The sequence below is a fragment of the Filicampus tigris genome, chromosome 2 (genome assembly GCF_054856515.1).
Source record: "Filicampus tigris isolate MCC_2025a chromosome 2, RoL_Ftig_1.0, whole genome shotgun sequence".
In the NCBI taxonomy this organism is placed as follows: Eukaryota; Metazoa; Chordata; class Actinopteri; order Syngnathiformes; family Syngnathidae; genus Filicampus; species Filicampus tigris.
In genome coordinates this window covers 22,170,469-22,195,646 of record NC_141218.1, presented here as the reverse complement: position 1 = coordinate 22,195,646, position 25,178 = coordinate 22,170,469, and the positions used below count along the sequence as shown (strand labels likewise).

Sequence of the window (25,178 nt, the reverse complement as noted above, 5' to 3'; positions counted from 1 at the left end):
CTCCCCTCCTCTTTTTGGAATTTTGCCTCAGTGACATCACCTCTCATGCATTATCACTCAATTTCCAAGGAAACTGCAAATTCCGAGAGACTGCCACAGCTTGTTAGTTAAGAGTTTATTTGCCCACAACTGTTACTTACTTTCTAGAATGTTTATAGATTTTCTCATGAATGTGGTCAGGTATACAAATGGTCTTCTCAGTGTTTACAGCAGCTCTGGCTGTGTGAACACAACGCCTGGCGGAAATAGCCTGTGAAAACAGCATGGATCACTCGTCTCTATCACAGCTCTACAGCTGCAGCGGGCTTCTCCTTTTTTTCTATTCCCTCCACTATATTCTCACTCTCTTACTTGCAGACGAATCGCCGCCCCCGCTGATCATAGTCTTTCAGTTCCTTCTGTCTTCATTACAGATGCTTGTGAGGCAACCGGTTGCACTGTGTCAGGGGGAAATATTCATCTCCAACATGTTCTGCCCTCACTCCATGTGGTCCCGCATCAGCGGGTTGATAACTGGCCCCCGTAGCCTTGTTCTCCCACTCGCTCATCCTAAGCGTGTAATGCTGCTCGTTAACAAGCTTCTTGGATAGGTGTGATTTCTTCCTAGCCAAAAGTGTGGGACAAATATGAGGACTGTGAACGTGTTTCCATCATATTTCATACCACAACGTTAGGCGCACTTGGACAATCGAATGGATCAAAGAGACAAATATGTATCAAATGTGGCTGTGAAAGCCTACTGTGCTGAAGAACACCTGTTGCGACCAAAATTAATAACTCTCTGCCAGTGTCGATCAAAGCAATAAAGAAGAATTTGGGATGCCGCTTGTGTACTAGATATTATTAGAGTGTTCGGTTATTTTAATGTGTATGTTGATGACAAACCACAGACACCAGACAAAGACGCCATTAATTCCATGCGGTCAATGGTATGATTTTCAAGTTCTCACTTTCCCAAAATAAACATCCAAAACCACAGTTAAACTGAACGGGGCCCAAGATCCGGCCCCCCAAGTCATTTTGTGTGGACAGTAAAAGCTTGCCATAAAATAACTTCACTTTGGTTCAAAAACAAGTACCTTAACAATTATAATACCGGTACATGTATATGTAATATAATGACGGAATTACTTGGGTAAGGGAGAAGGAAATTCAACCGCTTCACACTGTGGCCACATGACCAGTCTGTAAACAAATACATTGCAGCTCAATGTCTGGCTAGACATTTGCTAAAAAACACAAATAAACAAAAAAATGACTGCAATACAAATAAAACCTGTGGTGGCATTAAAACAGCCTCTCACAGGCTCTTAAGATGGAGACGTAGCTTTAAGAAATGCCTTTAATAGTGTTTAAAAAAATATATTAATTGTGTTTAAACTGTTACTGTTGCCTGCATTCTTCATTTCCTAAAAAAACAAGACAAACCTATAGCATTGCACTTTTGCATGATCCCATTTGTGGTTTGTGTGTGCCTTCAACTTGTAACATAAATAGTTGGGTTTGCCACACCAACCTAGGCTGGTGCAGTCCTAACCAAGCCTTGAAGCATGAACTGATGAAGCAGACTCGGATGAGCCAAACGTGAGCCAAACGTCTAACAGAGCAGTACAGTTGCGATCCATTCACGTCAAAGTGTGATTTTTGACATACAGTTCATTTAGTTACACCCCGAGTCATTATGCATTTAGCTAAGTGGTTTCATCGGCCCCTGTACCCTAACTAGTACTGGCGAATATTTCACAGCACTACACTGCATGGACAAGCCCACCTTTAGTCAGTTACCCATCTCCACGCATGCTTGCACTGCCCTACGGGGGAAAGTGTTCTTATTCTTGGCATATAAATGAGACACAGCTTGGCACTGCCTCCTTTTTCCACCATCGACAGCATTTAAGCCTGAGCTTGAATATCAATACATCTGACATTTATATAGGTCCTCTATTAGAAAATCACAATCTTGTAACATTAGCATTAGTAATAGCTAACTGCAGGGGAGGCCGCTCGTATCAGAAAATCGGTGTGGCAGTTGATCACACGGCATTTCACAAGCATATGCAGTCTTTTCTTAGCTACAATAATGCACTGCAATAGCCCCGCAATAAATCAACAGACCTTTTGGTTTTACTTTATCTCAGCCATGTGAATAACTATACATACGCCCCAAAGAATACTTTACAAATGCTACAATAAGGAAGTATAGCATTGTATTACATAACTAGGATTTGATATGCAGTCTTAGGCCCTGTCCAATTACTCGCACTTCCACCCTTGTGCCCCTCAATTGCGCGTTCCCGTTGAGGGTGTAGGGTGTCCCAATTCTCCAAAATGCTCTGTCGCCCCGCCCCCTTTGCACCCTTGTTCCACACTTCGGCAAATGACAAAAATGGACATATGTGTTTTTACAGGACGGAAACAATACATATATTTACACATTGGTAAAAATAAATAAATACAAGGTTTGGCACCAAAAGGCTACATTTGAAAGGGGCGGGACCCTGGAACACAGCAACTCATTTGGGGGGAATTTCTGCAAATGACCCCCGAGTCCCCCCATGACAGCAACACTGCCATGGCCATCAAGAAGGTTTGAATGGGAAAAATGCTTCACAATCTGTGATGTCAAGGACTCTGCGAAATGATGTTAAAGAGTCATAATTAATGTGAACCAAAGTAAGTAAGTAAAAATCGTCCCGGTCGGGGTAAAACAAACAAGAAAAAAAACATTGAATTTGAAGACAATGATGTTTAAGTAGTTCTTACTGTTTGTTACATTGCTGCTAATTATGACCAATGGAGCATAACAGGAAGTTAAGCAATGATCAAACCAGAGTAACCGCATACACAAGATTTAACATCAGTCTACTCACAAGTTAATGAATGACTGTTGAAGAGAAAAGGGAAAGAAATGGCCCTTATGGATTGGAAGACATGGCAAAAGTAGGTCTCAGTATAGTTCACATATTGAATTGTACATATTATTTCTTATTTGTTAAAATACTACCTCTTTTCTTTTTTTGTGCTTATCCCATGACCCATTTATTGTCCCTCGCTTAATGTCTTTCCATCTCTCTGAAAATCCTTTTAACAGAGCAACAATCCTTTTCTCTCATCCTCCAGGCCTCGTGCTGGTGCAGTTAATGGATAGTTGAGAAATGACGAGCGGCGGTGTATGGATGAAGGAGGGAGGAAAAGTGGCTTGCGTGGGCTTCTCTTGTGCGTTAAAAAAAAAAAAAAAAAAAAAAAATGGATGGGAGCAAAATCATATTAAAGCCCTCTAGAAAAGCTCTGGGTACGCACGTCTTCATCTTCCACACTTTGGGAAATACTCTTTTGAAACGTGTTTTGGCCCTTAAGCTATGAGAGTTGTTCAATAGAAAGTCGCGCTGTTTGAAATGAAAGGTTTACTTTAAAGCAAAGGAAATGCAGGCAGTGGGGATCTTTACAATGGTGTCCTATACAGTCCAAGCATATCTATCGCCATTCTTTCCCAGTGGGCAACAACTTAAAATTTGGGCTCTCACTCCCTCCATCTCCCTGTCCTTCTTCCTCCCATCCTTTGTCCGCTCCACTCGATTGCCACGTTGGAGCTGGCTTCTTGCCTCCATCCCTGTCTGGAGTTTGATTTAATGGTCAAACAGTAACTACGCAGCTCATCTTTAACTGCCGTCTGAGGAGGGTTGGAAGTCTCTGTAATCTTCCTAATTGATTTCTCCGGTTGGAATAAGATCCCAGGGAATAGTGTGGGTGTGCGAGACGGGGGGTGTTGCCTCTCGTTAATGGGGCTTCTTATGAGACGGAAAGCAATTAAGAGGATTCCTTTTCCGAATGCGATGAAGCGTCAGGCAGCATTGAATAAGAGGGGGAAATGAATAAATATCACATGCTCAGCCCAGGAAATGTTCCATATCAGATGTATATGCATATATAGTATATCGTCGCGGTCCTGTGAAAAAAAACACTTATCTTAAATTTTGGAAACTTTTTTAATATTCACTTAAATGTGATGTCTGTAACGCGGAAACACGATTCATGTAAAAATACGAAAATGAAAAAAAATGGAGATAAGTGTTTTTCACAGCGACAATATTCTCAACTAAGAGTCTACAACAGAAGATTTGTGATCAACTAAACTAGCAAAAGTTTTGTTAATGTGGAAATTGGCTGTCCCACATTCAACAAAGAAATAAGAGGTTATAGAACAATGTCCCCTAACTTAAAAATATAAGTTAAAACAACTCAGCAAATTGAACTTTCTTTCTTTGATGTGTTAACATTGTTGCCATAATATTTTAAAATTATTCCAACTTAAATTACTGTTTTAGCCCCAAAAAATACAAGTTGTGTTTTTTTTCCCACTGTGTAAGTAACAATTAAATAGAATGTAAAGAATTGAACAGCTTGTGCATCATGATTCAATAATTGCAGTGCTTGTATGAGACTTGGCCACCAGGGGCAGTATAGGAAGAGATTCCCCAAATAAAGGTTCCAGATAAATTGTACCACATTACAGTAAATGTATTTGGAAAATTCGAAAATGAAGACCAAGAAAGTGGTTTAAAAAAAAACGTCTGAATGCTCAGGGGGAAATGTGAACAGTAATGCGATAATTTAAAAAATTACTTTGTATGTGCCATCCAGATTAGAATGTAACAAAACTGAATCCCATTTGCGAAATAGAGTGGCGTTACAGTACTCGAGAAGAGACTGTAAAAATGCGAGCAGCCTCAAGCTATTGTTCCGTTTTTACCGAGCGGCGTTATCCCAGTCTTTTGTCATCTCTTTTAATTTCCACGCTCAAAGTGAAAATGGAAAGACTCTAAAGTGATCCTCCTTTGTACGGAGAAGCAAATGAATACCCTGCCTTTCATCTTGGATGCAAATAGAAAAAGATAGCTCATTTGTTCTGCCTGACAAGTTTCCTGATGGGAAGCAAATCTTGTTGAAGAAGACGGAGGAGAGAGGAGGAGGAGACGAGGCAGACAGCGACAAGTCGAGTGCGAGGGCGGGAGATAAAGACGCAGAGGGAAGACATGGAAAGCATTATGTTCAATAATTTGATGGTATGTGGCTCTCCTGTATGCTTCAATGAGCCCGTTCGCTGTCACTGTGAGAGGACATTTAAAGAGTATCTGATGAATGTGGGATTCAGCAGTGGCAAAGCGCACTCTGACAATTACAGCTCCACTTTACGGTCTGCTTTTTCATTTACGCTGGATATTTCCCTTCAGATGGGTTGATATTGCTCAGGGAATAAATGACAGGTGGTGGTTTTATTATATATATTTATGGCGCACCACAAAAAAAACAAAAAAAAAAACCTTATCGAGTAGCCAGATAGGGATGCGGAAAATTGCACGGTGAATTTTTTTGATATGACCATTTGTAGCACAGGTTTCCGCAGTCCAAATCAACCCGATTTTTTTGAATAGCAAGTGTGTGTGCGTGCGCGTGTGTCCACCTGAAGGCATGGAGGTGTGCAGTAGAAGAAGGCGGCTGAGTATGTGATCATCGGCTGTCCCACTGAGAGGTGGTACAGTATGCGGGTGTGAAATAGAGGCAGAATATGCCTCCAGCTTTTCTTAGAATTACCTCCACCCAGCTTCATCTCTGCTTTCCAGTCTCTCTTTTGTAACTACAGCAACGGTGAAGCAGGCTGCTGAAATAAGACCACATCAGATGTAACTGGATGTTATCGCTCATAAAAGGCAGAATAAACTAACAGCTGATAACACATTTGGAAAAGGGATCAAGTAATGTGCTTTTGCTTGCGTGCAAGGCAAGGCGAAGGAAAGTAGCTAGATTTCTACAGTATGTATTGCAGCACATTTCATACACAAGGTAACTCAATGTGCTTCACATAATTTAGTTTGCAAACGAAACATTTCCACAGTTACGTGCCGCGCCGAATGACCATTTTTCTCTGGCTCAAATAAACACAAACCTTTTACTTACAAAGTGTCTTCATCTATGGAGCGATTATCCTTCAGGAGCTTCTTATATTGACCATAATCCACTTCTGTTACAATACAGTGAATCCCTGTTCACGGCTTGTTAATCATAAATTGACCTATTTGAGGAAGATTACCTCAGCTTTTTGCAGAAAAACTCACCTATCAATTTTTTGTGTGTGATTTCCTTAACGCCCTGAGATACCACAAGAGTTAAGATAAGTTTAACCTGGGTCATTAGTGGAAGAGATTGAAAGTTTTCACCAAATGTTATTACCGGGTACTCAGCTGAGTGGCTATAATAAAGCTGAAGCTAACAAATGATTAAGGTCCTGTAATTGCTTCACGTTTGCTATTTGTACAGGTTGCAAAGGCAATATACACTTGAAAGTTCAAGAGCATTTTTTTTTCAAAATTAAATCATCTGTAAGCATGTAATTTATTTTTAATAGTAGTGTAACATTGCGACGTGTGATCTTATTGTTGTCAGATACAGTTATTGTGTATTGTGCTGCATCGTTGCTTAGTTTTTCTTGTGCTTCTTTTGTCTCTGTCTGTCTGTCTGTCCGTCCCGCCACAAACATTGTTCCGTCCGACTGCATTTTCAATAAATATCCATCTCTGTACAAATAACCACATAGGGAGTATATCAAACTCGCCTGTTGCATCGCAAAACTGTTCCGGCGTAAAAAGGCATACAGATCCATCATACTGCATGACCAAGCAGCCGAACGAGACAGGAGAAAGACAGAAATTTAAAGGGAGAAAGAAAGTCAGACAGAAAGAGAAATAAATACAATGAAATAAAAAAAATAAAATAAATACAAATAGAGAGACAGAAAGAGAAAGAAAGGATGAAAAGAGAGAAAGAAGGACAGAGAAAGAGAGAAAGAAAGAAAAGACGAAAAGAGAGAAAGAAAGAAAGAAAGAAAGAAAGAAAGAAAGAAAGAAAGAAAGAAAGAAAGTCCTCTCCATCTCCATTTCCCTCCCAGAATGTCAAGGTTTACCCAAGCCAAACCGTGCTCGGTCATTGCAGCGGGAACTTAATCCTGGAGGATCTCCCACTGCAATCTCTCCCACAAGTCAATAAAACGGACACTACACATTTGCCCGGTCTCGGTGATTGCCATCTACCACTTGGATAAAGGCACCGCTCTTCTTTTCATTCATTCTTCATTTACAACGACTTAGGATTGATTCTCTACAAATGGCGGTCAACCAATAGTGTACATCTTCTTTTATTACTTTGATCAATCCCATTCAACATTTGCTGCCAGTCAACAAATCCTAGCAAATCTCCGCAGCGAATCATTGTGTTGTCCATAGACTTTGGAGGCAGGCGTGTGGTAGTTGTCTGCGACGAGCGTCTCAATTCTGCTCTCAGGATGACTGCTTTACACATTTCACGCTTGACGTGGATAGACAGACTTGGCAATTGTTATTACATCGATAAGCTTATTTATTCAAGACAGAGCCCCACTCAACAGCACCCAACATTTGCACAAATGTGAAGAGAAAACAGAAGTACCCGTGACCAACATTGTTCTGCTTGTGTACAGAGGTGCTGCCAGGGGTTTAGGGCTCTGTGAAAAACTCACTTTGGGCACCTCCACATTTCATTCTGTGCCTCTTTTTCTTCAGGAGCTGTGAACGAGTGAGTACGAAAGCTTGTGGCCATTTCATTCTCCCTCCAAACACATTTTGGAGCGTGAGTGCACCCACAACGGAGAGCACTCTGGCTGGATGCACATGCACAGACTGCTGCCATTTGAAGGTTTTGTACTCAATGATTATTTTGTTGCTTTGCGAAATTGTGACCTTTAAAAATGAAGCGTTAAAAGAAAAACTTTAAAAAAAAACAAAAAAAAAACCGTATCTTTTTTTAAAAAAATCAAAATCCGCCTGTATCTGAAAACTGCGGGATTAGATCAGGCCAGCTATAATTTACAATATATTCTGCAGTATTTGCACGAAAACAACTTCAAGGCCATGAATATAAAACAATCAAATGACAAACAGTAGGTACGGTGGTAATTGAGTGTGCCTTCTTGCACCGTGTAACGTCATATTCACGTGTAGCTGCGAGAACTAGTTTTTTGAGGTGCCTGGATTTTCAGTAGGGATTTACCTGACTTAATCCGGGTTTTAAATCCACCCTTATCATGTCACAGTTTTGGAAACCCTCAGTAAGATACAAACACAATACATGCATAAACAAACATGAAACATTTAAATAAAATAAAATCACAAAAGACGTCCCAGAGAGCAAAATAGGTTAAATCAATGTTGAAGTTGAGTTAAGAAGGTTGATATTTGGTCAGGGTTAAAGATTGATGGTCAATCAACGTTGATTCAACATTTTGTCAACATTGAAGTTTGTGACTGTAAAATGCAGTTGAATCAAATTGTATTTTCGTTGAATTAAAACGTTTGAAAGGTCAATGTTGAACTAATGTTGAATCTATGTTGTCTATGTTTATCCTTCTCTTTTTTTCTCCTTCAGTGGAGGGTGGTGGGATGTGCGGGGGTATTCTGAGGGGGCCTATTTTCAACCTCAAAATGCGTGTGCGCGTGTGTGTGAGAGAGTTTGTATAGGCTATGGTGTTGGTGTTGCATGAAAACTTTTTCATTTCTTTTCCATTTCTGTGACGGGCTCTAACTCAAAAATAGTCCATCCAAAAAAATGTTTTTTTTTTAGTATGGCGTTTAGCTCGCCAAGATGAACATGTGGGTTGTAGGAGCCATTTCATGTACATATGTAAAGCCTGGTCCACACGGCAGGATAATCAGACCGATTTTAGCCCCAAATCTCCCCGCCCGACAATCGTAAATCGGAGCCAACTCTTGTAATGGCTGCAAAGATAATCTCAGCACGATAATCTTGCCACGTGTGGAGTGTTCAGCCTGATCTCGGCCGCTCGAAAAGGACGTCCGACCTCAAATTGGGTATATTCAACATGTTGGATTGTTTTGGCCCGACTGTGTGGGATTTGCCCAAAGGACAAACGAGCATGCAGGCGGATGACAGTGACGTACAGCCAATCAGAAAGCGAGGTGACGGGTCAGCGAAGACGCACGGTGGGAATCCAAAGTGAAAACAGTCATGCCGCAACGGAGTCCAACGTCTTTTCTTTGTGTGTCACTTTTTTCCACTAAAAATAATTCGCAATCTGGCGCCATCGCTAGACACGACCTGAGACCCCTTCTGCCTTTTCATCCGCCATGTTTATTCACTCCGAAATCTCGTTTAATCTCGAGGGGTTTTGCAAGATTTTCTGTCTGACGTGAGAGGGTCTCTCAGAGTTAGGAAGTAGGCCGCCAATTTTGTGTGAACCGATCTTAAGTCACCAAGTTGACCATTTAGGTGACACCATTGTATTTGTTCACAAACCTATTTAAGTAGGAGGTACTCATCAGTTTACAGGTGTGCAAGTACACAGAGGGAGCAATACAGTTTTTTTGTCATTAGTTTGCCAATATTATATTGATTATTTTTGAAAGGCTATAACATATCTGTGGTCTAGCATTTTAACCATACCTGGACGATCAATTACGTTTGATAAAAACAAAGGATTTTTTTCACCAACGCGACCAAGCGCGTCAAACATCCCACGTGCTAGGTCCCTTGATTCTGCTCGTGGAGCCCTGCCCTTTCTTTTCCTTGTGTGTGGTTGTCTTTGTGCAGATTTGGAGAGACATTGGTGCTGAGGCCAGGTGCGAGCAATCATCATCAGCGGCATATAACAGCTGGTCCCAAACACCGCCTCGTCGTCAGATCGACACTCTCGAATTAGAGTTTGTGCATCCAGCCACTATCATGAGCATTCTCAAGTCATTCCAGACTTTTGACCCCGCTTTGTTTATAAATGTTCAGATTATGTTGCACCCTGCCTGGCTGCCAAACCTGCACTGTAAACTCCGCCTGCTACCAGGCAACGCCTGGATTCACTCTCCCTACTGCACCTGGACAACTCAACCTTGTTCAACTGAACATCCAACTATGTTTGACTCAATAAACTCACAATGGTATTTCCCAAGTTGTGTCCAGCCTTTGTAATTGTGCGCTCCACATGCCATGGGCCCTGACACCATGTCCAGTCACCCTCAGTTGTTTAAAGATAGTCTTTTGAGGGGATGGTTGGATCAATATTGTTTCCTTAGCATTGATAAAACAGAGAATCAACAAAAAATGCGCATGTCAATTCTGGTTTAGAGAATGCTTGAATCAACATTGATATGTGATTTACGGTTGAAAAGCAAACATTGATTCAACGTTTTTCTGTATAATTTCTACATTAGGTCTCAACGTAGATTCAATACTTAAGCCGAACCATATTTCAACATTGATTCAACCTTATTTTGCTATCTGGGGTGTTTTGCTACTTGAACTTGCTTTGCTCTTACCAACCATGAAGAGGATGAAAAAAATGCTGACATTATCGAGGGCCAGCAATCGAGCCCCGTTAGGACAAATGTGGAACCCGATTAGTTAAAGAAACGCCACTGCTAATATAGTTTTAATTCGGCCAGCTCGCAGCTAGCGATTGTGAAGGCTCTGAGCAGGTTAGATTGACATTGACTGACAAACTAAAAGAGCCTGCACATTTCCTGTCTGTTTACTGTGTAAGCAGCCTAAATAGTCTGTTTTCAAAGGGGGATAGGATCCTGACAGCAACAACAACACTTCCACACACACTTTCATATACACACACGCACACACCCATACAACCACCACCTCAACATCATTTCCTCTCCATATTCTATTAAACCCCTGTCTATATAAAAAAAAAGTGTGCACCCGTTTCTTTGATGCGCTACTTTGTTTTAATAATCCAGTTAGTACGAGCTCATATACTGTATACACACACCTCTGCTCTGCTCTCACTGTCTGTACGCTTGTATAAATAAATATGAGCTACGGCTTCCCCGGGCTTATAAATAGAAAGCGAGGATAGGTAAAGCCAGCATGCTGCATCAGGTCTTTGCTAACCTGCTACATTATACTGGATGCACTCAAGCGTCGTAGCCTCCGCCTGCAAACACGAGCCAGGAATAAATTGCAATGGTCCATTTGCATGAAGGGATGTTCGCTGTCATACTCGCAAATGCCCACCGAAAAGGTTGACAGGTGATGAATGCGATCCGGCCCGCTGACCCGCCGACCCCCACGTGGGCCGTTCCCATCACGCTATTGTTTACTCTCCCAGACTCGCTCGGCCATCCCAGGCCGGTCTCCCACGGCGACCCAGAGATGGCCAATGGGCAGAGTGCTCTGTGCAAACTGGACCTGGTTCAAATGTGTGCCCATCACACACACACACACACACGCACACACAAGCATGCACACATTCTGCAAGCCAGCACTGCGTGTCCAGATTGTCCTGGTTGAAGGGGGAGGAAGGTATTACATTCTTTTTGACAAAAGGGTCCAGAAATACTAAATGGCACACAGACTGTGTTAGCCATAATTAATTAGTTCATTTTCCTCAAACCTTCCATTGTGAGCTCTCCAGCAGTGTTATTTTATCATTTTTCTTCGGTATACTTGTTGCCTTAACGTGGGCCCATCTATGTGGAGGAGGTATCCTTACTGAGCTCTCCTACATTTGCTCTTACTTCCAGCCAGTCTTTCTCTCTGTTCTCCCTCGCTATCACACCTCCTCTCTATCCGTCCGTCGGTCTGTGCCAACAAGCACATCCTTCTAACAAACACACCAAATGCAAAGAAACATCAAACACATTTTTTCAAAGAAACCCTTGGAGGAGGACTCCAAAGAAATCCTGACTAAGTCATCAAATCAGCATTTTCGCCCCATCGTTCAGCCAGTGTGTTTGTTTTCGACACTCCTCTTCTTTCTTTCTTTCTTTCTTCTTAACCATGACCGTCCCTGACACTTTTGAAACACACAATCCTGTCCTCTCTGTCAATTCAAACATCAATTAAAGGGGGAAATACTACAACAACATGGACGTCGCTGTGTGCAACTATGCATATGAAAACCCTAACAAGTGACACCCCAAAATTGTCCTAGAAACCACAAACAGATCTGAACATTAAAGTTGGGAAACTGAACAAACAACAACAACAAGAATTTGAGATTATATACATTGTACATACATATACACACTTTTTTTGCCGATATACTTTACTGCACATAATTCTCTTTTCCAGTATTTCTTTGCCACTATTTCTTCTCCTCCCAAAAATTGGAGCACTTGCCAAATGTCTCAGCTCAAAAGGGAAACCCAGAACAGAACATCTGGTACTCTAGGGCAACGGCTGTGTGCTTCAAAATGGCGGGAGCATACGTTCCTCATGCCTTACAGAGAAGCAGGTTGGTTGCTAGGTTTTTGCTTCAGAGTGCTCTCACTCAAAGAAATGGTTCCCATGGTAACTTTGCCTTGTGATAAAAACTACCAAGAAGTGTGATGTTGTGATGAGGGAGAAATGCACACAACTAGTAATGTAAGCGTAAAAATCATCCGCTGTCTCAGGCAAAAACAGAATAACGAACAATGAAGTGATATAAGTCAAAAGTTACTCTGTGCAGGGAAATGCTTTTAAATGAAGGCAACCTAATCTGATTTAGCCTGGCAGAAATGTGTTTTACCCACACATGGATCCCAGTGATCTCCAGAGTGTGCCGTTCCTCCTCCTGCGGTTGTGAACATTTGTTGCCAGAAAACATCATTTTTGTGTTCGCCAATCCTCCACACGGTAACCCTAGAAATAAACTCGTTTAAAATGGCTGAGAACACCATAAATAGACGCGGTGGCAAATAATGCTGCATGGAAAAGTACGTCAGACGCTATAACAGCTAAAAATCCTTCTTTGCAAGGATGAATGATGAATCATTTCAGATTAGATGTGCTAAGCCAAAGTCTTTTTAGACTTATGCTCCAAACGAAAATCCTCTATAAAGTTCATTCTCTGTATCACCTGAACATAATTCAATAGTTTAACTCAAATGTGCAATCTTTTAATCCAACATGTATCGCAGCTCAAAAATATAAGTTAAAAGTGAAGTCTTATGAGCATCACACTAAGCATGACTTTTTTCAAGAGGACAATTTCAGGGGAAAAAAAGGACAATCTTGGTTTGTTGGGATTTAGCCACAAAATTTACTGTAAGTGAGTGTACATTTCAGATTACAACAAACCCTGCAGGTGTGCCTTAGACTGCACAGTGCCCACAATAAAAGGCCACAGTGAAAGGTGCAGTTTTGTTGACGGAAACGCTAACGGAAGCCCGTTTCCGTACTGTACTGTACTGGCAGGTTTTCTGAGTCCCCAGACCCCCCCCCCACAATAAAACAAAACTGCACCTTTCAAAGTGGCCTTTTATTGTGGGAAGTTTAAGGCACACCTGTGCACTAATCAGTCATCATCTTGATGTGGCACACCTGTGAGGTGGGATGGATTTTCTCGGCAAAGGAGAAGTGCTCACTATCACAGATTTAGATTGGTTTGTCAACAATATTTGAGAGAAATAGTGAGTGAGTGTATATATATATATATATATATATATATAGTGCATTAAACATTTGTTTATACGCATAACTGAGCTTATTGCAGTATAAATACAGCATTTTTTATAGAAAATCAAGTGATCAAGGCCAACATCACGAGCGGTGTGCGTCGTAAAAGGCAACGCCGTTTTTTTGGGACTGCCATGGGGGTCGTGTTGCCATGGGGCCTGTCGTCATAGCTACTAAAAATTATGCAAATATACGGGAAGTGGAGAAGGGCCAGAGGGATGACAGTTTCCGGAGATAACATCACCTCTGTATCAGTGGAGCACCAGAGCATAAGTGACGAGGTCAAAGGTGAGGAGAGGTAAAGGCCACAAAGTTGTTTGCCATTATTTGGGGCATGACATATTGGAGGAACAGTTAAAGTAAATGCCATGTTGTTTTTGTTCTGTTGCACTTTGTCTCTTCGATGAACATTCCAGGCTGATGTTAATGAGGGTATGAACCTCTAAATATCATTTGGTGACTCTCTGCTTTATATGGAAGCGTCAAAGTTATGATTGGCTTTATTATGTATTCAGGCTGCTCACAGTAACATGTAAATTGATTATATTCATCTGCATTAAAAGAAAATACACATGGTTGCTAAATGGACAGTTCATAATCCTTTCAGTGGACCAATCACTCCATCTGTTTAACACAAATTGAGCAGCGTTAAGCATGTGGCATCGGTACACCAATGTGCAATAGTCATCACTGCACAAGCAAACAAGGCATTCACTGAACTATTCAGAAATGTTAACGACAGAAAAATACTGTGGAATATTAACAAATTATATTACTTGCAAAAATGTTGTTTTTTGCCCATCAATCTATCCATTTTCTATAGGGCTCGCCGCTTGGCCGTGCTAGTGTTGCAGGTTCGATGGAGCATATCCCAGCAGAATTTGTGCGAGAGGTGGGCTACACCCTGGAATGGCAATCACAGGGAACATCATATAGACAAACAACCATTCACACTCATATTCCCACCTTTGGACAATTTGGAGTGTTCAATGAACCTATCAAGTTTTTGGAATGTCAGAGGAAGCAGGAGTATAAGGAAGGGTGGATGGAAGGAAGGAAGATGGGAGGAAGGAAGGAAAGAAGGAAAGACTAAACTAACATTGCCTTGAAACCTTTAACCTTGTTTACAACCCTAACCCTGTTTTAAAACCATGATTTGAAACTTTAACCACAAACCCCAAACCAGTGTTTTTCAAACTTTTTTGAGTCAAGGCACATTTATTTCATTGAAAAAATCCTGCGGCACACCAGCAGCTGAAATTGTGAAAACAAAAGCTTATTTTAATAATATAAGTGTTAGATTGTTTATATAAGCATCAGCATAAAAATGACGTTGTATTATAACGTCTTGAATAAGAATTAAATAAACACAAAGAAAAAAGTATTTTATAATGTTTCATATTGATACTTACTCAGTGTGAAACATGGGCCTGTTTGGATAAACATGCGTCACTAATTCGGTTGTCTCTAAACAAAGACAATTAGCTACCTGCTGCTGCCACTTGCTGCTATGGATGAGTACTACAAAGTAGGAAAGACATGATTACCGCATTTTACGGGCTACAAGTCGCACCGTTGTATAAGCTGCACCCACTCTATTTTTTTTTAGAACATTTGGAAAAAAATTAAATAAGACGTACCTTTATATAAGCCGCACCTATTTATGATGAAAACTTTTATATTTACTGCATTTACAGAACGATTATGAACTGTTGAACTGTAAATGTACATGTGTGTACCTGAGCAGATTCTTTCCTTACAGTGTCTTTGGCATTGCAGCAACGTTGCTGAATAAAACAGAAGAGAACCTAGAGAAAATAAACAATACTTATCTTCATTTCACTGCCGACTGCCGCTCCAGTTTGTCAGCTAATGTCCACCAGACTCCACCATCTATTGTTCTACTACATTCTACATATGCACCTGTCTTGTTTTATCTTAATAAAGTCAGCCAATCTAACACATGAGGTGCTAAATCAACAATAGCATTTCACATTGAAACAACAGAACACACGTTAACATCAGCCAATCGCATTCATGTGCACTTCAGGGACCTCTAGGAAAACATAAAATCAAAGCACAGCACCTAATGCAATAACCTAGTCTATGGCGCCCTCGCCTGTAGAACTCCTCCACCTGCAGTCACATACAGTTAATGGGAAATATTTTGTATTGAATTGTACTGTCATTCCGGTTAGAGCGCCCCGAGCGGTGGAAGAAAAATCCAAAGAATAGCCGCACCGGACTATAAACCGCATGGCTCAAAATCTAGGAAAAAAGTCATGGTTTATAGTCCGGAAAATACGGTACGCTGCCGGGCGCTAGACCGCACAGACACACAAATTAGATAATTCCCCACGGCACACCTGACAATATCTCACGGCACACAGCTTGAAAAACACTGCCCTAAACCATGCTAGAATCCCACATTTAAAACCTGAACCCTGATTTGAAACCTTCCACAAAACCCTAACACCTGTCTTCAAATCAGGGGCGGAGCCAGAGCCAGGCTAATGTGTGGGCCTGGAAAAATCACGATGGGCCTGACTATTTCTCTCACTGAGCACAATCTTCCTGTACCGACACATCGTATTTCAAATAAAATGACAAACTGAATAATGTGAAGTTCAGTTCTTTCTTAGACAACCACAATTATGCCATTCTTAATATTCAATAAAATAAAAAACACAACGAAACACACATTTTAAAATAATTTAATAATCCATAATCTATAGTAATACTCTGTCAATCTGGGTGGTCCTGTGCACACCCAGGCCCACCCATGGCTCCGCCCCTGCTTCAAATCCTATCTAGGAACTTGAAGCCTTGATTAGAATTTTGTGTGACAGTGTTTCCCCTACACAGTCTGTATTCAGTTTGCTCTGTCCTGCTCTTACATGACAATTATGCCATTGTGGGAATAATAACTGAGTTTTTTTTTTTTTAAGCACTCAGTTGTTTGAGGCAATCATTACGAAGGTCTGCAGCCCCACCTTGTGGAGCAGAGACTCAAATGGTACCAATGGTACAGTCCTGCTTATTAATTACAGGGCGTCCTCGGGGAACCAGATATTCGACATGACGTGTAAGAAAACGTCGTCATGCAGCATAGGAGGACACGCTCAGTTTCCGCGGCAATGCTTTCATTTGTGCTATACTTATGATGACCTAGAAATGTTTTTCATGGTTCATGATTCTTTCCACTTCCACAGAGACTTTTTATCTAATTTCTCTCAAGTCAAAATCCAGGAGCTTGGAGTCCAATCACAATTTCTCACAAACGAAACCGCTGTACTGTGTGGTTTGCAGTTTGATGCAGCTGTAATGTTGTGTAGTCAAGTCAATCTTGTGAGGTTAAAATCACTCAACCATTAACACACAAGGAGCTGACTTGGATGAAAAAGAGCTTACTCTGTTAAAGTCAACATCCATGACATCATATGGGAAGAACAGGTCAGCATAAAGTGGACAGTGGGTCATTTCTGGACCCGATCGACATGATTGTTGACCAGTTGCTCACTGGAAAAAATGAATTTTACATTGTCAAAATTATTGTAACTATATACTCTAAAAACAGTTGAGTTAAAACTAACACAATTTTGAGTAAAAAATGGACCAATCCACTAGTTGGGTCAATTTGACCCAACTTTCTGGGGTGTTTTTGCAGAAACCCCCCCCCCAAAATGAACAGTTTTGAACAATTGAACAGTTTTGTACAAAACAACAAAAGAAGGTGGGTCAAATTGACCCAAATTGATTAATTAATTATGATCTGTAATTAATGTATTTAATTTGAAAGAGACCTTCAACTCTGCGCTTTGCTATGTAAGAGTTCAAAATGTGTTCATTTGATAAATGACATTATAATTTTCTGAAACATGGATGGACTGCATGGATTTCATAAGCAACACACTATTGTACAAGTGTAAAGATATATATATATATATATATATATATATATATATATAATATATATAATATATATATATATATATATATATATAATATATATATATATATATATATATTTATATATATAATATATATATATATATATATATTTATATATATATAATATATATGTATATATATATATAATATATATTATATATATATATATATGTATATATATATAATATATATTATATATATATATATATATGTATATATATATAATATATATATATATATATATATATATATATGTATATATATATATACATATATTCATTTTACATGTCAAAAAGTGTTTGCGGCTCTTAATGTTTTCTTTTCCGTGGAGACCAGATCGAAATGGCTCTTTGAGTGTAAAAGGTTGCCGACCCCTGCTTTAGAGACTTTAGAAATGCGTGTTAAATTAACATTTTAATTGCATGAAAATTATTGACAAGAAAATATTAAGTCAACATGATTTTTGCTTGCCTTTTTTTTTTTTTATTGCTTCAAGAGGGGTAATTTATAAACATTCTATGAACTACACTGTAACCTACAACCACAAGTACATTCTTAAATCAATAGCTCTCTTACAGGGTCAAGCAAAATTTATCATTTCTAATTAATTGTAAAAGCAAAATGTTCAAGATCTTGTATTAAGATTGTGCAAGTGCAACTAACACTGACAAATCAAAAGAATATGGGGTACATTTTAAGGCTTTACATACAGTGGCCACTACCCCTGTCTATTTCTGGGGTCCCAGTTGCGTCTTCAAGCACGGCTCTTCATTCCCCTCAGAAGTAGTACTAAAGTAACAGCTGATGTCAGTCCCACCTAAAGACACATACATGCACCGGCACACAGACGCACAGTTACGCCCTACACCAGTACAACCTCACCTCCTCTTTCTTGGTACAATCAGCAGGAAGGCTCCATAACAAAGCCATAATCCAAGGCCCAAATCTCAATTAACAACAGAAGAAGGGAAGTGTTTTTTTTTGTTTGTTCTGTTTTTTTGGGGGGTGGGGTTCATGGAATTGCATTGTCTTTTTGTGGAGATTCCTACCACGGCCAGATCCTGCTCCACGGAACCTCTGTACGACAACTGCCCACCCTTTACCCAGCGAGGGAGGGACAGGGAAAGAGAAATGGAAAGTACAGTTTCGTACCCCGCTGTAACCAGACCCCCTGGCCTCTGCAGCCCTCAGACTGTTCTAGCCCCTGTTGTGGCTGAGATTCCCACATGGGTCAGTGAGGGAAGAGCGCCTGGCGAGGGGCCAGATCACTCCTACTGCGGTTGGAGAGGAGGTTTGGGAGTACTGGAGCATGATCCGGGAATAAACAGAATGAGAGGAGGAGAGAGGGGGGACAAACAGGGGGGATACTGCCGAGACAAATCTCAACTCTACTACAGCCCCAGCCCGACACCAAGCATAGACCATCGGAGCACTCTGTCATTTTATGATAACTTCCCTGGACCTGAAGCCGCTGACCGCATCCAAGAAGTCTTTGAGATGGAATCAAGCTTCCAGGAGCAATTCCAGGAACACGTGTGGGCACCTGAGATGGGAGCAGCTGAACAGAGCGACCCTTGGTCAGAAAGTGGTACAGATGCCAAGAACCAAGAAATTGGGTGTCAGCAGGAGTCTAAGATGGACTCTGTATCCTGTGGATTTGTACAAGGGGACCAGATGCTGCAGCTCCAAAAGTCCGATTCACCTCAGGCACACCGCCAGGTGTTGTGGCCCCAAAGTGAGGTCCAGCACCCAGAGGAGACTCATTGGGCTCCCAAGGTGCCCCCTCCTCTACCACTCGCTGACCCCTCAGCCAGTGCACTTCGCAGCCTGCTCACCAACCTCCAGCAGCACATCGTCAGACAACATGAAATGTATGAGGAGCGGATACACGGGTAATTTAAAAAACATTTTTTTCAATTAATATGTTTATTTCCACATAGTGTAGTATTGGTAAATTTCCCAAGAATTACATTTTGTCTTAACATATATTTTTTAAAGAATATGTTTTATGCAGGCCCACTAGTTAAAACACAGCATTCTGATTAATATTGTGTTTGTGGAATATGAGTTAAGCAACAAAATCCACTCTTTTTTTAGCCATGTCTGGGGTCGGACATTTTGTCACTTCTGTCGACTGAAAATGACATCACACACCCGCAGGGCACAGATAACGAGCAATCATATCTTAGCTTCAGAAAGCAGGTGAGCCGTGATTGGTCGTTATCTGAGCTTTCAGGGTCTGTGATGTCATTTTCAGTCGACAGAACGGACAAAATGGCCGCCCACTGAGATGGCTAAAAACGGGTGGATTTTGCTGCTTAACTCATATTTCATATTGATCATATTGTTTCAACTAGTGGGCCTGCACAGAACACATTCTTGAAAAAAAAATGTTTGGGTTGACTTCCACTTTAAGTGTGCCAGGTCAGCTGTGCTTAACAGGTCACAGATTTCACCCTGCTTCCTGTTTAGCTCAAAACTTTTCCTCGACTGCTTTAGTCAACCATTCCTTTTACAAACACTGGGGAGAAATACAAATGAATAATTGATACACATAAAATCTCTTCTTTAATACAGCCCACTGAGCATATACAGTTTTGAGTCAGTAACAAACATCAATTCCAATGAAGTTGGGACGTTGTGTAAAACGTAAATAAAAGAGAATACAATGATTTGCAAATCCTTTTCAACCAACTATATTCAATTGAATACATGATAAAAACAACATATGTCATATTCAAACGGATAAACACTGAGTTTTTGGTTTTTTGCAAATTTTCTCTCATTTTAAACTTGATGCATATAAGACGTTCCAAAATAGCTGGGATAGGGGCAAGAAAAGACTGGGAAATAAATTTTTTGTTCTTGGAAATCATGCACGTCATGTCCTCTGGGCCAAAGAGGAAAAGGACCATCCAGATTGTCATCAGCACAAAGTTCAAAAACTAGCATCTGTGATGGTACGGGGCTGTGTTAGTGCCAATGACAACTTTGGTAACTTACACATCTGTGAAGGCACCAATAACACTGACAGGTAAATGCAGGTTTTGGAGCAACATATGCTACCATCCAAGCAACATGTTTCAGGGACGTCTGCTTGTTTGAGCAAGATAACACCAAATTGCATTCTGCACGAGCTACAACAGTATGGCTTTGTTGTAAAAGAGTGCGAGTACTAGATTGGCCAGCCAGCAGTCCAGACTTGTCTGCCATTGAAAAATGTGTGGTGCATAATGTAGCACAAAATACGACAACGGAGACCCCTATTGAGTAACTGAACCTGTACATCAAGCAAGAATAGAGAAAAAACTCCACCAACAAAGCTTCAACCATTAGTGTCCTCAATTCCCAAATGCTTATTGTTGCTAAAAGGAAAGGTGATGTAACACAGTGGTAAACATGCCCGTCGCAGCTTTTTAATGTTTTACAGGCATCACATTCAGAATGAGTGAATCTTTCTAAAAAGAAATAGTTTATCAGTTTGAACATTAAATATCTTGACATTTTGAGGTACTCAATGGAATACAGTAGGTTGATAAGGATTTGCAAATCATTGGAATTAGGGTTTGTATTTGTTGCATTCTACAATTCTACATTTAGATTTTATTTTAATAAATAATTAATTGATTACAAATGAATTTATCAATTGAAATTAACTACACTTTTACATAACATACTACAACTACATATTCTCCCACCATACGTTTTAAAAATTGAATAACCCTTTGAGCACAGAAATTCGCTTCCGCTGCATTGCAATGACTCATGCGGGTTGAGTTCCCAAATTAAAATACTGTACTCTATTACAAACTTCCTCTGCACTTGAATATTTTCTAGAGCTTTGCTGAATTAGAGTCTGTGGAAAACGCACAAGGCACTATGTGGGTGCGGTGTGCTAAATTAAGAGGCCATGCCGCTGACCTAGTCCCAACACATACCTTTTTTACTAATATAGTTGGAGCAAGGCTAGCCAAAAGGTCAGGCAATGACGAGGACTAAAAACAAGAACAACAAGCAGCGATGAGCAAGCCCTCGTTCATTCTTTTTCATGGCATATCCTCCAGGTGACGTCTTGCGCTGCCCACATTAAACGGCGCTGGGAAAAAGATTCTGTCTAGTGCAGTGATTCCATTTTGTCCAGTTTCACTAAATAGTCAGAAAATTATTTTCTACAACGTTTAGTTGTTCATCTATCTCTGCCAACTATACAATATAGGGGCAGGAAGAATGATTAAATGCTCTTCAACTATATGGCCAATGTCCAATTAATCTATGTATCCCACTTGTTGCCATTCATACATATTGTGACGAAATAGGACTAAATTGTGCACTGTGCAACGCTGTAAGTAAAATGAGAAATTGAGCTTCTAATTTTTTAAGTGTATACTCTTTAAGAAAATTAAGTTTTGGGCGGCCTTTTCCAGGAACCCTAAAACACGTACATACATTTTCACCAGCATACACATGCTTGCAAAAAATGTGTTTTGGGCTATGTTGAGGTCCTTTGCACTGATTAGTGCTTGGGCTCTAAAATGGCATGTTGACCTTGGATGAGTCCTACACTACCGGGTTACACATATCTGGTAGACTTCAAGTGAAACATTTTGGATACAGCGCTTGCATGGTATTAAATGCAACATCATGTAACTTTATGCTGTAGTCAGTACAGTGGAAAATCCAAAGTCGAACACAATCTATTTCTATGCGTTTTAAGTTACTCTGTTTTTCACGTGATGAGATGTGAAGTGAATCATCCTGTCATCAACATCAAAAAGTCTTTCGATCTGTCACGCGAGACTAAAGATTATAATAACCGTAGCATAAGACTGACATTTTATTTTACACACTCTTTGAAGACGCCTGAAATATTGAAGCGAGACAACGAGAGGTGCATAATTACATTTTATAAGCAATGCTCGAATTATCTTTTGTTGTGGAATGTCGTGTACAGGCCTGTATTGTGTTTTGTATGTTACAATTTCTTATATTTTAAATCTTGTTAGTACACATATTGAACTGAGTAGACCCTGTGCTTCTTCAGTTGTAGTGGGTTCTACATGACTCCCTCACAATTTAACAAATCAATGGGGCACCATAAATTCATACTTAGAGCTTTAGAAAGTGTGTATGACCAATTTCTTCAGTTTGAGACATAAAATTTATATGACGTATAACGTTTGACTGAGTGAGGAAGCACACATTGGGCCTTGATTGGTCGTTAGCTGAGCCCAGAGCAGTTGTGATGTCATTTTCAGTCGTCAGAAGTGAAAAAATGGACGTCCCCTGAGATGGCTAAAAAGGGGTGGATTTTGCTGCTTAATTCATATTTCACAACCGCAATATTAATCAGAATGCCGTGTTTGAAGTAGTGGGTCTGGTGGGAACATATACTTGAAAAAAAATGTGTTTGGGTTGATTTGTTCTTTAAAAATTCTGCCAGGAAAATTGATGGACACATACATACACGTATTAAATATACATATGTATACATATATATTAAAATCAAGACACAGCATTTTGTAATTAAACAAATTAGTGCTACAAAGAACTTAATATTCCTCACGAGATCACGCTCTGAGATTTTTGTCACAAACTCCGGGCAATCCGTGACAGTTGGCAGCTCTGCAGAAGTAATGCTTTGCTGTCCACCTAGTGGCATTTGCATGTAGCCAATAACAAGCCTTTTTAGTTGTTGTGTCAGCAGGGCTGGACTGGCCGTTGGGGATAGCGGGCAAATGCTCGATTGGCTGGTGTCTTTTGGTGCATTTATAGTGCTATTTATTTAATCTTTTTTCCACCAACACCCCAAATCGCATTATTTTCATTCACGGTGTGTTGAAAGGCTCCATATTAGTTTTAATTAGTAGCAATCCTTTATGCTACTCACAATTGACAAAAGCTTTGCAATCTAAACATGCTTGAAGTAAGCGTAAAAACAAGTATGATAGTATTCTTAGCAAAAGGTATATCCTCACTGAGTCAGACTGTCAATTTCTTTAAAGATGTAGATGCTTTGCTGAAGGGCCACTTTATCCCTATTTAAAAAATGCAAGTTTTCAATTTACCACTCTATAAAATGTAACTACAGCTGTCAGGTCCAGCAAGGCCAGGACAATAGTAAAATACATTCCTTCAGATAACACATAGGGCCTACACAAATCACTAGTCGGTTGCACTCTGCTAATTTTGAGGGATATCGCAGTCTAAGCTAAAAATGTCAGGGGTGATTTTTTTTTTGTGCCAGTCCAGCCATGCGTGTCAGTTAAGGACAAGGATTTTCAATATTTGTGGCAGGGCTCGGTCCCCTGCAAATAGCGGTGGTTCACTGTAATTATAATAATCATTCTTACTTTGTATTTCTACCAGAATATTTTTTTCTGAAAATGTTAGACAACTCCAAATTGTTTAACTTCCACTGCATCAAAATGAAGTAACCATCTCTGATACACTAACCTGAGCATTTTCCTGTCTTTGATCATATGTCTTGTCCTTCCAATGCCCATCTTTACTCCCAGCCTAGAAGAGAGAAACAAGGAGCTGCAGGCGGAGGTTGATCTGTTGAAAACCAACATGTTGCGGCAGCGTCACTGGTACCAGGTTGTGCAAGCAAAAATCACGCAATCCGAAAGGGAGCGGGCCGCTGCGGAGCGACGCAACTCAGCAATGCAGAAAGACATGGAGCAGTTCGTCGACACCTTTGGTGATCTCAACAACGAGGCGAAGAAGACAGAAAACATCATCAGGAGTTTTTGAGAAAGTAAATACTGTCCTATGTAACGTCATCAAGAATAAGAACAACACAATAAGATGTTGTATAGTAGTTTTTATCTCTCCCTAGTCAGAACATTCCCTTTCCTCTTTTGGGAAATTGGTTTGCATGATGTACAAGTTCTTCATGAGGAATCAGAAAAATACAGAAATTAAACCTAATCACGTGTATGAGCTCCATTAGCCAAATACTTCATGTTCTCATGGGAACCTAATCAAAAATTACAAGTGATTACAGACTGCACCTACACAGATATTTTCAGTAGTAATTTGGGTTAGGGAATAGCAATTTTTAAAACATTCATTAAATATACCATTTCAAAGCACCCCATTTTTTTTTCTTAGTACTTACAGCTTGTATGAAATCCTACTAAATTCTCCTGAGAATGGGCCCTTGAATGATACTGCCATCAAAGTGATTGCACAAGACAAGCAAGTAAAACGATGTGCACAGGTGTTCGGAATCGAAAAACACATGACAAATAAAAAACATTGTGGAAAAAGTGATCCGGACAATTCTCAGGTCAATAAAGGTATGGATGAGCGTGAAAGATTGCATTTGGAAACAGACGTATTCAGTAGAGCGTCACCTTTTAGTCCTCAAGTCAGTCCATTTCTGCATAAAGCCTAAAAGTCCATACCCAAAATTTGCCTCCCTGTCAGACGATAGGATTTACTCCACATTCCCATCCTCATTCATCTCCCAGTTAAACTACAATACATGTAAGAGGGGGCTGTACGATACACATCTTAATAGCTTGCCAAAACAATGGCAAACGAAAACAAACATCTGTCGGTACATCCTTCAGAACCAAAAACATCGCGCAAGGAACTCAAAGAACTTGTCTTCTGAATAATAATAAAACATAATAGCTTAATTGAAGCTTAACTGTTTTGTTGCTTTTACTTCGGTTCGTGGCTGATGTCATGGGGTGGTATGCAGTAGTAAGGGATTCGCATGTGCGCTT

At 40.2% G+C, this 25,178-nt stretch overlaps 3 protein-coding genes across 6 annotated transcripts in view; 1 reads left to right on the top strand and 2 right to left on the bottom strand.

Annotated features, from left to right (window-relative positions):
* Positions 1 to 24,177, bottom strand: part of LOC147151792 (ras-GEF domain-containing family member 1C-like) — a 70,273-nt gene extending 46,096 nt beyond the window's left edge. For 2 of the 4 annotated variants that reach the window (XM_086017884.1, XM_086017886.1), the window contains exons 1-2: positions 24,037 to 24,177; positions 23,896 to 23,958 (exon numbers count right to left, since the gene is read on the bottom strand). Coding sequence is in view for 1 of the 4 variants with exons in the window: in XM_086017881.1 (XP_085874007.1) it covers positions 12,567 to 12,623 (57 nt within the window). In the remaining 3 variants the exon portion in view is untranslated. Of the gene's footprint in view, positions 1 to 12,566; positions 12,671 to 14,267; positions 14,287 to 23,895; positions 23,959 to 24,036 lie in introns of those variants that run through there. The other 2 variants (XM_086017885.1, XM_086017881.1) reach the window with 2 other exon arrangements.
* Positions 18,457 to 24,412, top strand: LOC147151791 (uncharacterized). The gene is made up of 2 exons (XM_086017889.1): positions 18,457 to 19,334; positions 23,958 to 24,412. The coding sequence occupies exons 1-2, from the start codon at positions 18,457 to 18,459 to the stop codon at positions 24,193 to 24,195; spliced, it is 1,116 nt and encodes a 371-aa protein (XP_085874015.1). The 3' UTR covers positions 24,196 to 24,412.
* The window catches only part of mapk9 (mitogen-activated protein kinase 9), an 18,842-nt gene continuing 17,914 nt past the window's right edge, over positions 24,251 to 25,178 (bottom strand). The window contains exon 12 of the mRNA XM_086017887.1: positions 24,251 to 25,178. This exon is cut by the window's right edge and continues 971 nt beyond it. The gene's annotated coding sequence lies outside the window, so the exon portion shown is untranslated.